Source organism: Carica papaya, chromosome 3 (genome assembly GCF_054855325.1).
Source record: "Carica papaya isolate Zhongbai chromosome 3, ASM5485532v1, whole genome shotgun sequence".
Taxonomy (NCBI): Eukaryota; Viridiplantae; Streptophyta; class Magnoliopsida; order Brassicales; family Caricaceae; genus Carica; species Carica papaya.
Window position 1 is genome coordinate 26218431 of NC_142311.1, and position 16503 is coordinate 26234933.

Consider the following 16503-nt stretch of genomic DNA (forward strand, 5'->3'; position numbering starts at 1 on the left):
CACAAAAGACTTTAATTATCATGAAAATATGATTTTTCTGCTGCACATGTTTTGTAACATAATTGACTTACTGTTGCTAAGGTGGTTGTTGTCAATTTTTTTTCTTTGATGCTTGATTTTTTCTCTTCTAGCACACCTTCTTTGTATAACTATACTTTTTGTAAATCTTGCACTACACATGCTTCCAACATTTGTTTTCAAGATGGTTGGATTTACTACAACTTCCATAGTGAGAAAACTTTCCATTTTTTAATGAATCTTTTGAACTTTATGGTTGTTTCCTTTTAATTGCTGAGGACAAACTTGCATCTTTTGAAGTTGAGGTCCCAAACTTATCCATTTGCCTTGCTTGAAAAGCACTCTCTGTGATCGCTTCATTTCTGATTGAAACTCTCTGCTCTTGAGTCTGTAGCTTACTGATAAGTTCAACAATAGTAAACTTCTCTAGATCACATGTTTCTTCGGTAAAAAAAAAAAAAACTTTATGAACATTAATTCATCAACACTAGCAGCAAACTATTTACTAGACTTGAAAATCCAAACAAGATGAGAAACAAAGTTGCATGATTGTTAACAAGGAAAGGTATAATAAAGATATAATATAATTTTGAAAACTAATATATTGTTAAATCATGCAACTATCTTAAAGAAATCGCTTACACACCTATGCATAGTAGATCAATAAGTTATTTGAGGAGTTCTGAGAAAGAAGAATAATTAGCAACATCTAGTAAGAATTGTTCGTTGACCATTTATGTGAATATTTCTTTCTTAATTGAACAATACTAAGTAGATATAGTAAAAAAAATAAAATTCTCCTATCAATTAGATTGGTAAATGAATAAATATTCTCTTTATATTGTTGCTAATATATGTCCTAATAGCTATGAAGATAAAAAAGAAAAACCTAGGAGAGAAGGGGCAAGAAAGAGGATAAGACAACAATAAAAACCTCAATAAACAAGGCCCTCAACTCCCCATGTTGATATGCAAATTCCCCAGTCCTTCTCAAGTATGAGGGTCGATGCAATTTGTTTTTGTTTTTTTTTTTAATTTTTCTTGTTAGTTAATTTTATGAGTATACTTTTAACTGGTGTAATGGGTTTCTCTATGACATCATCTTCATCAAAAATGTGAATGCAAAGGGATATGGAATCAACCCTTATTTTCATAAATACAAAAAACATTCTACGTTTTCTCTAAGTAACATCATTTTTCACCAAAAATGAAAAGAAAAACTTGAATGTAAAAACCAAAAGCAACAACCATAAAATAGCCTCTGTTGTTTTTGGAACAGTAAGTAGATATATCAAATTTTCAGCTCAGACAATCATCCAAACAAATATACTAAATAGTAAATTAAATCATATGCTATGATGAAAAGAAAAAAAAAAGAAGATTTAAGTCTAAAATAAATCTTAAATGCCTAAAGAAAAGAGAGATTAAGCCTTGTATGGAGTATAAAGGAATGAATTAAGATATATATGTTTGAAATCTTAAGCTAATCTTCTTAAAATCCTAAAAATAATAAGGGGGGCATGCAAATCTCTTAATGAAAATATCTTACATGAATAAAGGCTTACACAAATACAAAGAGACAATTATACTCTAATATGATAACTGAAAATCAAGTTTTGATTTCATTACTTTACCATTTATACGAGCTCTAGTTGATTTAAATTATTATAATATGAAAATTTTCTTAAATGCTAAAATAACAAAAGATGGCATGAGAAAAGAATTTAAATTTAAATTACTAATTTACAATAAAAATTTTAATAAATAAATATTAATTGAATTATTTATTTATTTTTAATTATAAAAATATTTAAATAGTTCGCGATAAATAAAAAATCACATTGCATTTCTTTTCAAAATAACAAATTATTAACTTCATTCTTTTTATAAACTAACTAACTTAAACTCTGACGGTACAAACTAAATATCATAGAGTCATCCAATCTAATAAAATTATGTAGTATCATAGTTACTGTAATTAATATTTATTATTTATACAATGAATAAGACATCATTAATATCAAGATATATTATCTATTTTTTTATACAACAAATTTATTTATAATTGATATTAAATTCTTGAATTGGTTTCACCATCTAAAATTATATAAATGATATACGCTCTCTTTATATGATGCTAAAAACTCTTTCTATTTAGATTATCAATATCAATCATATACTATTCTTCTTAATAAATATTAATAATAAAAAAATATATATATATATAATATTAATTATCTAATAAATTTATAAATGCTGGTGGATCAAGAAAAATTTCGTTCCCCTTCATATTTTCTGCAAGAGTTGTAGTATCAGATCCAACATCTCAACAACTATTACAACAAAATTAAAGAAAAAACATACTAAAATTACAAATTAGCATTATATTATATATTTTTTGTTGGAATACTTTTTCTTCACATATGTGGGATTGCATCAATCATTCTTCGTGCATTTTTTAAAATATTAGTACTAAATATATTAATTTATTTTAAAAGAGATTATGACTATAGTATATATATTTTAAAAAAAAACGCAATACATATGCATATTTATCTCATAAAAATTACTTTGAAATATGATTAATACATTTTATCTTCTCAAAATTGTAAATGACACTGATTTAGTTCTTCTTCTTTATACCTAAAAGCATCCTTAGAAAATTGCATGCAACACTCTAATAAAATTTGTGTGTAAACCCGAGAATATTTATATTAGTCATTTTCATAATTATTCTACTGAAATACTTTTAAATTTTGTTTGAATAAATTCTTACTTGTATTTAATGCCGGTAAACATCAGACAATTAATGTGTCCTTACGAGCATTTGATTTTAAAAAGTATTGTTAGCATGACAAGCAGGTGACCGTTGTGTTGGGAAACCGCATGCAATCACGTCATCCCCATTAAATCAACCGGTTGATTATTAATGAATATTAAAGATAGTTCCACCATTGACGTGTTTATGCGCACTTTCTCACTCCATTTTTGTCCTGTTATATTTATGATTAATAAATTTTTAGTATTAAATATGTTCGTGCCAAGTAAATTATATTTATATATTGTTTCAGATTATATTTTAATTTGATTATTACTTGAGAATATTCTTAAAAAAAGTTTTAAAGATGTATTTAAGTAGTTTATTCTTCTTCAACTCGCCCCAGTCTAAATATTTGACGGACGCAGCTCAGTTTCCCTCTCAATTTGAAAATAGCATTAAGAAGTCGGTTCTTATTCCCTCCTTTTTCTGGCCTTGCCAACCTTCCATTCCTAGATCAATTTACGTTATCAAATTAAATTGAAATCCAGTCTGGTTTTTCCATATTAAGATTTCTATACCCAGATTTCATTTTCTTTTAGTTATGAATCCCTAGAAACCAATTCTTCTGCACCAGACTCATTCTCTTCTGACCAGTCATTGTGGTTCTTTCTCAATTCTAACTGCAATGGATTCGTCAGACGATGACTCTTCAGATATGCAAGCTCTGAGTGACCAGTCTTCGGCTCAACCACCACTTAATTCAAATGGGTCTTCCCCAATTTCACCAAAACCGGTTAGTTTTCTGGAGGAAGCTTCTTGGTGTTCATTTTCGGGCCAGTCTTCGACATCTTCGTCAATTGAAACTTCTGGCAAGCAGATTTCGGCGAAACATGATTGGCCTTGTTCTTCTGGTAACAAACTGAATTCTATTTCGTCATCACCCATCTTCTCTCACTAGAGACCTCGTTCATCACAAGTCTCCGGCTGTGTCACCGTCGAACCGAAATCCGTTCTCGCCACCTCCGCCAAACGAACCACTAGCCGATCATTATCTGACTCCATCATCTTTAACAGCTGATAATAATCAGCTTTTAGTTCTTTATCCATGTGAACCAATTTCTGTAATTATGCCCGAACATAATGTATCTGCCGTTGATAGGCAATTTTTACAACAAGAAAAGGAGACGCTCAGTTACTCATTCTTGGGCCCTGAAGAAGACGATCCTGAAGAATATGGCCCATCATCTGACATGCAATGGTGTCCGCAAATGGAGGACGACACTGCTTATTCCCCAAGATCGTATGATAGCGAAGACGATATTGTGGATTGGCAACCGGGGGATGACACTGCTTATTCCCCAAGATCGTATGATAGCGACAACGATATTGTGGATTGTCAACCATTGACTCAATCTCAGTGGAGTGCCCAAGAATCTAGCTGGTCAGAAGCGCGGGAATCTAAGGAAATCATATCCACCGATGTGGTATGTTTCATAATTCTCTGCAGAACTTTTGATCTTCCCTCCTTTGTAGTCATGTGTTTATTTCATACCATCATTATCATTGTCTTCATTATCATTATTATTATTTGAATTATCGGTTTTGCAGGGTGCAGGGATTTTAAATTTAGGCAACACTTGCTTCATGAATTCAGTCCAGCAGTGCTTCACCCACAGTGCCCCTGGTCCGGGCTCTTCACACTTGACATCACCCGATGCCTTGTGATCGTATGATCTATACATTTTAATCTCAATCTCAGTTTTTTGTTATTTCCCTTTCCAGTCAAGAACATTAATGGCTAGTTTAATACCCTTGTAGTTTAGTTGGTATGCTGTATTATTTCCGAAAGAGGTGTTTGTCTCAACTTTTGACTTTGATTTTGCGTTTCAAAGCACTTCTGCAAGCAAGTGGATAAAGTGTAAAGTACTTTTCGAAACAACAAAAGTCAAAATTTCTTTTTGATAAATTTTAAAGTAAAAAATTATAATTTGTAGTTTTTAGAAAATAAATTTAGTTTTTATTAAAAATTTACACTTTCAATTTTAAAATATAAGTTCACTGAACACTTTAAACTTGGTATACTGTTTTATTTCCAAAATAATAAAATCTTTAAAAAGTTATTAGTTTCTATAGAGACGCCATGCTTTCGGAAGAGGGTAGCACTATTCATACTATTTCTTCCTAGGCTTTTAATATTTTGATTGACTAAGTGAAAGAAATTTGCAAAATTTCAGGTAGTAAGTAGGGTTCTGTGTTATTTGCATTCTTCGTGGTCACATTCAATTATCTTTATATTCTTCAGGAGTGGTTATCTCACCTTCAAGATTTGTTGACGATTTGAACCGTATCCTTTTCATTTTCATTTTTCTTTTAATAAATTGAAACAATGTAAGCAGATACTCATTAATATTTTATATTTTTATCATTCTGCTTAACCACGCTATAGTTAACTCTTATTATAAACTAATCTCAAATTTATGTCTTTGAAAGCTAACTTTAATTAATCTTGTATCGAAAATGCTGCATGCACACTTGTTTTTGAACAGCTATTTTTCTGCCTAGACAATAGTTTTTTTCTTGTAATTCTTGACTCAAAGAACATCAGAATTTTCTCCTTTCTTCCAGAAATACCAGCAGGAGGATGCTCATGAATTCTTGCAATCCATATTAGATAAACTTGAATAATGTTGCTTGGATTCTGAGAAAATGGATGAAAGTTTATCTTCCCATGATATCAACATTGCGGAGCAGGTCTTTGGTGGTCGTCTCCTAAGCAGAGTATGGCCTGCCTCTTTGATCTCTTTATACTTGTTCCAAAATTGAAAATAAGTAGCAATTCTATCAAAATGTAAATCATACTGACATTTTATTGATTGGATATCAGTTTCAGTGCTGCAACTGTGGTCACTACTCTGACAGTTGTGAGGCCTCGATTGGATTTAGTTTGGAGATTGAAGAGGTGGACACTCTTCAAAGTGCCCTATTATCTTTTATCAGTGTGAAAAAACTTGAAGATTCAGAGACAAAGTTTAAATATGAGAATTGTAAAGAAAGAGTGTTAAAGGAGAAACGACTTATGGTGGACCGGGCACCTTCAGTTGCTACATTCCACTTGAAGAGATTCAAGAATGATGGAATTTATGTTCATAAGATTTATAAGCATGTGAAGTTCCCATTGGAGTTGGACTTGCAACCTTATACAAGTAGCAGTCGGAGTTGTGAAGTGAGTAAAATGTTTCAAATTTGAGATTTACTACAGAGACCTTGATTTGAGTTTAATGCGCTTTAGGGCATTTGGATTTGATAAACTTTAATTCTGTATCCTTTTTTTTCTTCAAGGAGAAGCCCTAGTTGAGCCAAGATTTTTCAGGACACGTTGACTATTAATTTGCATCTCTATTTGTTTTTTGGATGAGGTCATGTTTATTTCAGTTATCATAACTAATTTCTTAAATTTTTCTGCCATTCCTTACAGGAGGCAGAGCTCAAGTATTACTTGTATGCATTTGTGGTGCACATTGGAGAATCATTAACTTCTGGTCATTACTTCTGCTATGTTCGGTCCTCCCCGGATACATGGCACAAATTGGATGACTCACAGGTAGTGTTTACCAGATTTATTAATGAGCTGGCCTTACAGATAAGCTTGTTTTGGTGATGTCTTTAATTTTTAGTTCCTGAGGAAGGTTAAACATAAGTTATGATTACACTGATGATGTGGGCGTTAAGTTTTTCATTGCTATTTTTTCCTGCATCTTGTTAATTCACATAATTCTTGATTGCTTCAACATTTATCCAAGCTCTGGAGAGCTTAGAGTTCCCCTCCAGCATTTTATGTTATTGAAGTATCCCAAATATCCTTGTTAAAGTCGCGTAGTTACTGGGTTTTGATGATGAGACAATTTATGTCGTTTAACTTACAAAATGTAAGTATGTTGGGTTGAGCTGTCGACGGTCACTGGGTTTTAGAAGCTCTAATGCATAATTAAACCAATCTTGCTGAATTCTGATGTGTATATATATGTGTGTGCGTGTGTAATTTATTTGTTTATTGATTGATTTATTTTCCCCTTTTGGCAGGTTACTAGGGTTGAAGAAGACTATGTGCTATCTCAGGATGCATATATATTATTCTATGCCAGGCAGAATGCACCGTGGTTTTCAACTATATTTGAAGGGATAAATCCTAGACTGGAAGCAAATACAAATTCATCGCCCAAGTCAATTCTGGATGCAGTGAAGAATGACTCTAGTTTTGATCATAGAATAGGAGATAATGAAAATTATGAGGTGAATAAATCCAGCGACAATGAAATGACTGAAGAAATGAATAACTGGTCTCAGTTTATTGGAATGAGGAATGCTGCTGAGAACGTTTCTGTTGAGAATTCATACAAATCAAAGCAGAATGGACCAGAGTTCAGAGAGTCCAAAGATGATACTCCCATGATTCATGCTGCGTCACCACTAATGGATAGTGAGTATGAGAAATCACAAAATGTGCTGCCTCTTGAAAAGAATAATTGCAATCACAAGGGTATCAAAGTTGCAAAGAATAATAGTTCACCTTCCACACTTGCATTGGAGAGTTCAGGTGTTCCTAGGGAACATCGAGGTAAGAGAATCACTCTCATGATCTTGTTTCCATATATGCATATATATATATATATATATAATATCGTTATAATTAAGTCAAATGATTTGACACTAGTTCAAATTTTGCAGAAGCAGTATATTGCATTCCGCAAGATCATTTGAAATTAGAGAATCAAGGGAGTCAAAAAAGACCACCTAGCAAGGTTACATTGGATATGAATAGAAGTTTAGCTCTTAGATGCCTGGAAAAGCACATCCCGGGATCAAGGACGACAATGCTTTCTGCTGCTATGGGGCTCGGACAGGATGGTGATCTCAACAAAAGGCAAAAGTTACATGCAACACCATGCATAAGGTCTAGTCCTCCAGCTCATCAACAGAACCGGGAAGAAGAAGTGCACCCTGCAACTACTGTTTTTCGCTGACCGCTTTTCGTAGGTTTTTGTTCTGATTAGATAGTTGTTCCGGTCAGCACAGATAAAAGATGCTCACATACAGCTATCTTGTGGATGTACATACTATTGCTGTTAATTCTTTTGGCATGGCCTGCTCTGTGTCTTGCTTTGGAATTATATATTTATTATTGTTGATATAATAATCACAATATTTCATAGTATACATGGTAATTAGTTATAGATCCCCGTTATCTTATTATAGTATTCGATGGTAATAAGCCATAAATAGTTAGTAATACATGGTGTGAGCAGTAACAAATCAATTAATAGTATTTGGCAGCATTTTAGTCATAAATACGATTGACATTTGGTTAAGAAAAATTTCAGTGCGAGAGGGATCGTATTACAATCTACTTATAGAAGTTAAGAAAAAGACAAATTTAATTACATTGACTCAAGTTAATATTAATCTTTGTATAAACATTCAGTGAATTCTATGAACCCTACAATCCTTTCTAACCATGAATTTTGGAAGGAACAACTACTTCATTCTTTATCCTTTTTTCTTTTCTTTTTCAATAAATGAACAAATTTCTCTTTGCATGCGATCACTCCACATGTGGGGATGTTAGTTTTTCTAATCGAAAAACACCATAAAATTTGTCTATATATATATATATATATATATATATTATTCAAAATGCATAGGACCAAAATTCAAAGCCAGTGTAGAGAGGAACCAAAATACGACAAGGGGTTAGTGGATTTTTTTGAACTTTTAGAGCAAAAATCAAATTTCATATATATATATATATATATATATAATGTGACCCGTTAGATTACTTAATTAAATACAATTAGATACTTTAATTACATGGAGTAAAAAATTAAAACAATTAATTACTGCTAAAATAATGGACACTGCATTTTAATTTCCCATTCTAGTATATCTTTTTTTTTTTTTTTTCTTTTGAGTGCCCGGACTATTTTTGTTCACATCCAACCATTCCGTACAGTTGATTTTAAACCCATCCCCCATCTGAGTAATTCCCTTTGCCAAAATATGCAAAGCAAGGCATATTTAATCTAGGGGTTGGAAGGTAGTTCTCAACTTTCAACTTTTTTTATTCCTAGACTGGAGATATGGACTACTGACAGCCTTAGCACACCTAACTACAAGAACAAAGAGCAGACTGTGCTAAAAGAATTGACAGTAATAGTATGTACATCCACAAGATAATTGTATGAGGCACCTTTTATCTGTGCTGACCAAAACAAGTATCTAATCAGAACAAAAACCTACAAGCAGTTGCAGGCTGCATAACTTCTTCCCGGTTGTGTTTATGATGAGCTGGTGGATTAGACCTTTTGCATGGTGTTGAATTTAATTTTTTCCTTTTATTGAGATTACCATCCTGTCCGACCCCCATAGCAGCAGAAAGCATTGTTGCCCTTGATCCGGAGATGTGCTTTTTCAGGCATCTAAGAGCTAAACTTTTATTCATATCCAGTGGAACCTCGCTTGGTGGTCTCTTTCGATTCCCTTGCTTCTCTAATTTCAAATGATCTCGCGGAATACAATAAACTGCTTCTGCAAAATTTGAACTAACATCAAATCATTTTGTCTTAACTATATATATATACATACATATATGGAAACAAGATCATGAGAGTGATTCTCTTACCTCGATGTTCCCTAGGAACACCTGAACTCTCCAATGCAAGTGTGGAAGGTGAACTATTATTCTTTGCAACTTTGATACCCTTGTGATTGCAATTATTCTTTTCAAGAGGCAGCACATTTTGTGATTTCTCATACTCACTATCCATTAGTGGTGACGCAGCATGAATCATGGGAGTATCATCTTTGGACTCTCTGAACTCTGGTCCATTCTGCTTTGATTTGTATGAATTCTCAACAGAAACGTTCTCAGCAGCATTCCTCATTCCAATAAACTGAGACCAGTTATTCATTTCTTCAGTCATTTCATTGTCGCTGGATTTATTCACCTCATAATTTTCATTATCTCCTATTCTATGATCAAAACTAGAGTCATTCTTCACTGCATCCAGAATTGACTTGGGCGATGAATTTGTATTTGCTTCCAGTCTAGGATTTATCCCTTCAAATATAGTTGAAAACCACGGTGCATTCTGCCTGGCATAGAATAATATATATGCATCCTGAGATAGCACATAGTCTTCTTCAACCCTAGTAACCTGCCAAAAGGGGAAAATAAATCAATCAATAAACAAATAAATTACACACGCACACACATATATATACACATCAGAATTCAGCAAGATTGGTTTAATTATGCATTAGAGCTTCTAAAACCCAGTGACCGTCGACAGCTCAACCCAACATACTTACATTTTGTAAGTTAAACGACATAAATTGTCTCATCATCAAAACCCAGTAACTACGCGACTTTAACAAGGATATTTGGGATACTTCAATAACATAAAATGCTGGAGGGGAACTCTAAGCTCTCCAGAGCTTGGATAAATGTTGAAGCAATCAAGAATTATGTGAATTAACAAGATGCAGGAAAAAATAGCAATGAAAAACTTAACGCCCACATCATCAGTGTAATCATAACTTATGCTTAACCTTCCTCAGGAACCAAAAATTAAAGACATCACCAAAACAAGCTTATCTGTAAGGCCAGCTCATTAATAAATCTGGTAAACACTACCTGTGAGTCATCCAATTTGTGCCATGTATCCGGGGAGGACCGAACATAGCAGAAGTAATGACCAGAAGTTAATGATTCTCCAATGTGCACCACAAATGCATACAAGTAATACTTGAGCTCTGCCTCCTGTAAGGAATGGCAGAAAAATTTAAGAAATTAGTTATGATAACTGAAATAGAGATGCAAATAAATAGTCAATGTGTCCTGAAAAATCTTGGCTCAACTAGGGCTTTTCCTTGAACAAAAAGAAAAGACAGAATTAAATTTTATCAAATCGCAATGCACTAAAGCTCATTCAACTAAAATCAATGTCTTTGTAGTAAATCTCAAATGTGAGACATTTTACTCACTTCACAACTCTGGCAGCTACTTGTATAAGGTTGCAAGTCCAACTCCAATGGGAACTTCACATGCTTATAAATCTTACCAACAAAAGTTCCATCGTTCGTGAATCTCTTCAAGTGGAATGTGGCAACTGAAGGTGCCCGGTCCACCATAAGTTGTTTCTCCTTTGACACTCTTTCTTTACAATTCTCACATTTAAACTTTGTCTCCGGATCTTCAAGTTTTTCCACACTGGTAAAAGATAATAGGGCACTTTGAAGAGTGTCCACCTCTTCAATCTCCAAACTAAGTCCAATCGAGGCCTCATAAGTGTCAGAGTAGTGACCACAGTTGCAGCACTGAAGCTGATATCCAATCAATAAAATGTCAGTATGATTTGCATTTTGATAGAATTGCTACTTATTTTCAATATTGGAACAAGTATAAAGAGATCTAAGAGGCAGGCCATACTCTGCTAAGGAGACGACCACCAAAGACCTGTTCCACAATGTTGATATCATGGGAAGATAAACTATCATCCATTTTCTTAACATCAAAACAACATTGTTCAAGTTTATCCAATATGGATTGTAAGAATTCATGAGCATCCTCCTGCTGGTATTTCTGGAAGAAAGAGGAAAATTCTGATATTCTTTGGGTCAAGAATAACAAGAAAAGATCTATTGTCTAGCCAGAGAAATAGCTGTTCAAAAACAAGTATGCATGCAGCATTTTCAGATACAAGAATAATTAAAGATTGCTTTCAAATATATAAATTTGAGATTAGTTTACGGTAAGAGTTAATTACACGTAGTTAGGCAGAATAATAAAAAATATAAAACATTAATGACTATTTACTTACATTGTTCCAATTCATTAAAAGAAAAATGAAAAAAAGGATACTGTCCAAATTGTCAACAAATCTTGAAGGTGAGACAACCCTTCCCGAGGAATGTAATGATAGTTGGATGTGATCACGAAGAATGCAAATAACACAGAACCCTTCTCTATTACCTGAAATTTTGCAACTTTTTTTAACTTAGCGAACCAAAATATTAAAAGCCAGGGAAGGAATAGTATGGATAGCGCTACAATGTTCCGAAAGCATGGTTCCTCTATAGAAACTAATAACTCTTCAAATATTTTCGCATTTTGGAAATAAAATAGCATACCAAGTTATTTTTCCAAAAAAAAGAAACAGCATACCAAAGAGTATTAAACTAGTCATTAATGTTCTTGTTTGGAAAAGGAAATTATGAAAAATGAGATTAAAACATATAGATCATACAATAACAAGGCATCAGGCGATTGCAAATGTGAAGAGCATAAACTAGGAGCACTATTTAGCTTGGGTTATGAGTTTAAAAGTGCTATTAAAATAATTATTCATTAAATGTACTTTTAGTCAAAATTATTTGTTGTTTAATACAAATAGTTGTAGAAACTTAGGATCGGAGTTCAGAAAATACTTTAAAAATAATTATTCACTAAATGTGTTTCTAATCAAAAGTTATTTAGTACTTCAATACAAATAATTGTAGAGACTTGAGTCGTGAATTTTAAAAGTGCTTTTAAATTAATTGTTCACTAAATATGATTTCATTCAAAAATTATTGTGTGCTTAATACAAATAGCTAGAGAAAGTGTTACCATGTTTAAAAAACATAAGTTGTGCGTTTGGTGAAATCAGGTTTTGAAATTTAAAGTGTAAATTTTTACTAAAAACTATACATTGTAACTTTTAACTTCAAAGTTATAAAACATAAATTTTGACTTTGGCTGTTGATAAAACTACTTTGCACTTTACACTCTTGGTTGTAAAAGTTTTTTTAAAACGTAAGAATTAAAATCAAACATCTCTTATGAAAATAATTCAGCATAACAAGTACAAGAGTATCGAAGTAGTCATCAATGTTCTTGACTGCAAAAGGAAATAACAAAAGACTGAGATTAAAATGTATGTAGATCATACAATCACAAGGCATTGGGTGATCGCAAGTCTGAAGAGCCTGGACCAGGGGCACTGTGTGGGTGAAGCATTGCAGGATTGAATTCATGAAGCAAGTGTTGCCTAAATTTGAAATCCCTGCACCCTACAAAACCGATAATCCAAATAATAATAATTATAACGATGACAATGATAATGATGGTTTGAAATAAACGCATGATTACAAAGAAGGGAAAATAAAAAGTTGTGCAGAGCATGATGGAACATACCACACCGGTGGATATGATTTCCTTGGATTCCCGCGCTTCTGACCGGCTAGATTCTTGGGCACTCCACTGAGATTGAGTCCATGGTTTACACTCCACAACCTCGTCTTCACTATTATACGATCTTGGGGGAAAAGCAGTGTCGTCCTCCTTTTGCGGACACCGTTGCATGTCGGATGATGGGCGATGTTCTGCAGGATCATCTTCTTCAAGGCCAAACGATGAGAAATTGAGCCTCTCCTTTTCCAGTTGCGAAAACGGCCTATCAACGGCAGATACATTATGTTCGGGCATAATTATAGAAATTGGTTCATATGGATCATGAACTAAAGGCTGATTATTATCAGCTGGTAAAGATGGTGGAGTCAGATTATGATCGGCTAGGGTTTCGTTTGGCGGAGGTGGCGAGAGCGGATTTAGGTTCGGCAGTGACGCAGCCCGAGACTCGTGGTGAACTAGGTCTCTACTGCAAGAAGATGGTGATGACGGAATAGAATTCAGGTTGTTACCAGAAGAACAACACCCATCAAGATTCGTCAAAATCTGCTCGCCAGAAGTTTCAATTGACGAAGATGTCGAAGACTGCCCCGGAAATAAGCACCAAGAAACTTTTTCCAGAGAACTTGAATTAAGTGGTGAAGACACATTTGAATTAAGTGGTGGTTGAACCAAAGAACGGTTACCCAGAGCATGCATATCTGAAGATAACAAAGAACCATCAGTTGATGCGGCCATTGCAGTTAGAATTGATAAACACCCACAATGACCGCTCAGAAGAGAATGAATTTGGTGAAGAAGAATTGGTTTCTAGGGATTCAATTGTGAGAGGAAAGAGGGTTGCGAGTTTCGTAATTACAAGAAAATAGGTTCTTGACTAGGGTTAACAAATCTCAATATGGAAAAATCAAATTGGATAGTTAATTAATTTGATAACGTATCTTGATCTTGGAACGGAGATGGGTAAGGCCAGAAAAGGAGGGAATACGGAACAACTTCTGAATGCAATTTTCAAAATGGGAGGGAAACTGAACCGCGTCTATCAAAAATTCAGAATGGGCAAGTGGAAGAAGAGAATCCTTTTTTACAATTTACCCAATTAAAGATGGACACGTGGCGGTATTTAGCGGGAAGTATGGTTCCTACTATGCTCCGCGTGCGGCTCCTCACGAAAAATATAAATTTGTATTAGTAAAAATATAAATTTATATATAATCATAGGCTTGAAATTTATTTATTAATCATAAATATAGTAGGACAAGAATGTCACTAAATTTTTTCTATACATATACTTGTCACCATAGTGAATATGAATTTCACATATAATATGTTAATATAGAAACTATATTTAATATTCAGTAATAATTAAGTGGTTGATTGCTAGCAATATTTTTAAAATTAAATATTCATATAGACATATTAATTGTCAAATAGATATTTGTCAATATGTACTAAACACATTGTTATTAGTAAGAGTTTATTTAAATAAAATTTAAAAGTACATATTGTATTTTAATATAAAATTATACAATAGTTAATATGAACATTCTCGAATAATTTAGGAGTTTATTCTATATATATTACACAAAAAATTCATTGGAGTATTGCATGCAATTTTAAACATATCTAAACAAGAAGAGCTAAATCAATATCATTTACAAAAATTTGAGAAAATAAAATGTATTAATCATATTTTAAAGCAATTTTATGAGGTATATATATTGCATTTTTAAAAAAAAAAAATTATATTCTATATTCAAAATCTCTTTGAAAATAAATTAACACATTTAGTATTAATATTTAAAACAATGTACGAGAATAATTGATGAAAGACATATTACAGTAATAATAACACGAGAGAAAGCAATCCCATATAGGAAGAAAAAGAATTCGAACAAAAAAAATATAATGTCAGCTTCTAATTTTAATATGTTCTTTTTACTTATGTTGCAATGGTTATTACGGTGTTGGATATAATATTACAACTTTTGCATAAAATATAAGAGGATATGAGATTTTTTTTTTATCTACTAGAATGTAACGATCCCGGAAATTCAAAAGGAAACATATAATAATTTAAATGCCGAAGCGAAATAAAAGGTTAAGGTTTATATCCCTTACACAAAAACTTAAAAGTACTAAACAAACATTACGGAATGAATTCTCTGAAAGAAATACGAAAAATAAGAAAGTAACAGAAGATAGAAAGTATCTACCATCTACTCGCAATCTTCTTGCGGATCGGGCTCTTGAACCAAATCCTTTTGATCTGAAATTGTTAAATAAAGGATGAGCTATACTAACTCAGTAAAGATATCACACTATATTACCAGCATATAAGCAAATATGGGTAGAAAATCAAAACAACTAATGGAATACTAAATTTAGCAAATTCGTTTATCAATCATAAAATCATTTACCGTTCACTTACCATTGTGAAATTTATGAAAACAACCTATAAAGATAATAATACATACAAAGTATAATTTCATGCACAATCAGCAACATAGAACATATAATAAATTCATATTCATTAACAATAAATCAAATCATAAACGTTTCTCGTTTCACTAGCCTACTAGTATCCATAGGGGTTCATAGAGTTATCTTCGCTATACGTGAACCATTTTCCTTAACAATCTCCATTACAGGATCGTCCCTATACCCTGTCTGATATGAGTGCCAAAGACATTAAACCTCAATACCCCATCCGGTATGAGGGTGAAGCAGGTCGTCCCCATACTTCGTTCGATATGAGCGCCAAATTACCAAGTCTCTATACCCCGTCCGGTATGAGACAACGTTCACGGTAGGATTTTCTATGTATCTAGTCCGTCTACCATCTCTCAGGATATCTAGTAAGACTGTCATTTTGTCTGTTTACTTGATCACACCCCTTTCCTATTTTTTCTTAATCTCCATTATCAAATCAAATATAATCACATAAATAAATAAATATTCATCCGGTAATGCAATCATGTCTCAAATTTCAAAATCAAACAGTAGTCAAATAAGACAGTAATATATGCATTTAAACAATAAAATAGATAAATAAGATACAATCATACTTTTATACTGTAAAATAAATCAACAGAAATCAATAGAGAACCATGTCCGGTTCGGGCTCCATTAGCAATCCATAATTAATTATGCACATCTATTTAATTTGTACAAAATACCGTATTATTATTTATTTAAACTTTAATTCTATGATAGAAAATAGGGTGAGGAATCCTTACCTGATTTGACGTCGAAAAGCTAAATGGTTTACTACGCCTACAAACGGTCTTTAAATTCCCTGAATTTTTTTTCAGGAATTGAAACGTGTTTATGGTACCTACAAATATCCCAAATAAACTAAAAAATCAGTTCCAGAGCCTACTCGGCCAATTTCAGAAATTCGACACGGTAGCTTCGGCGACGGCGACGACGATTCGCCTCGGGTCGGCCGTTTTCGGCTGAATTCGGTCAATTTTACATTGATTCCTGTGAGCACACA

At 33.0% G+C, this 16503-nt stretch overlaps 3 protein-coding genes across 6 annotated transcripts; 2 read left to right on the plus strand and 1 right to left on the minus strand.

The window, feature by feature from the left end:
* The first annotated feature begins 3158 nt into the window (after positions 1-3158).
* Positions 3159-4987, plus strand: LOC148267372 (uncharacterized). The gene is made up of 2 exons (XM_088216354.1): positions 3159-4263; positions 4388-4987. Exons 1-2 carry the CDS (start codon positions 3907-3909, stop codon positions 4502-4504), a joined length of 474 nt encoding a protein of 157 aa, XP_088072480.1. The 5' UTR covers positions 3159-3906; the 3' UTR covers positions 4505-4987.
* On the plus strand, positions 4388-7991 carry LOC148267373 (uncharacterized). 3 transcript variants are annotated; one of them, XM_088216352.1, is made up of 7 exons: positions 4393-4506; positions 5014-5123; positions 5385-5557; positions 5664-6002; positions 6255-6380; positions 6860-7394; positions 7505-7991. In XM_088216352.1, exons 3-7 carry the CDS (start codon positions 5486-5488, stop codon positions 7798-7800), a joined length of 1368 nt encoding a protein of 455 aa, XP_088072478.1. In that variant the 5' UTR covers positions 4393-4506; positions 5014-5123; positions 5385-5485; the 3' UTR covers positions 7801-7991. The 3 variants fall into 3 exon arrangements, with proteins under 3 accessions (XP_088072479.1, XP_088072478.1, XP_088072477.1); XM_088216351.1 differs by having other exon boundaries at positions 4414-4506; positions 5082-5123; XM_088216353.1 differs by lacking the exon at positions 5014-5123 and having other exon boundaries at positions 4388-4506; positions 5405-5557.
* Positions 7992-8850: 859 nt separating this feature from the next.
* On the minus strand, positions 8851-14049 carry LOC110806345 (uncharacterized). 2 transcript variants are annotated; one of them, XM_022031160.2, is made up of 8 exons: positions 13011-14048; positions 12766-12886; positions 11697-11807; positions 11265-11437; positions 10820-11158; positions 10470-10595; positions 9456-9990; positions 8851-9361 (listed from the first exon to the last, which is right to left on the minus strand). In XM_022031160.2, the coding sequence occupies exons 1-8, from the start codon at positions 13740-13742 to the stop codon at positions 9057-9059; spliced, it is 2442 nt and encodes an 813-aa protein (XP_021886852.2). In that variant the 5' UTR covers positions 13743-14048; the 3' UTR covers positions 8851-9056. The 2 variants fall into 2 exon arrangements, with proteins under 2 accessions (XP_021886852.2, XP_088072481.1); XM_088216355.1 differs by having other exon boundaries at positions 9191-9375; positions 13011-14049.
* Between the last annotated feature and the right edge of the window lie 2454 nt (positions 14050-16503).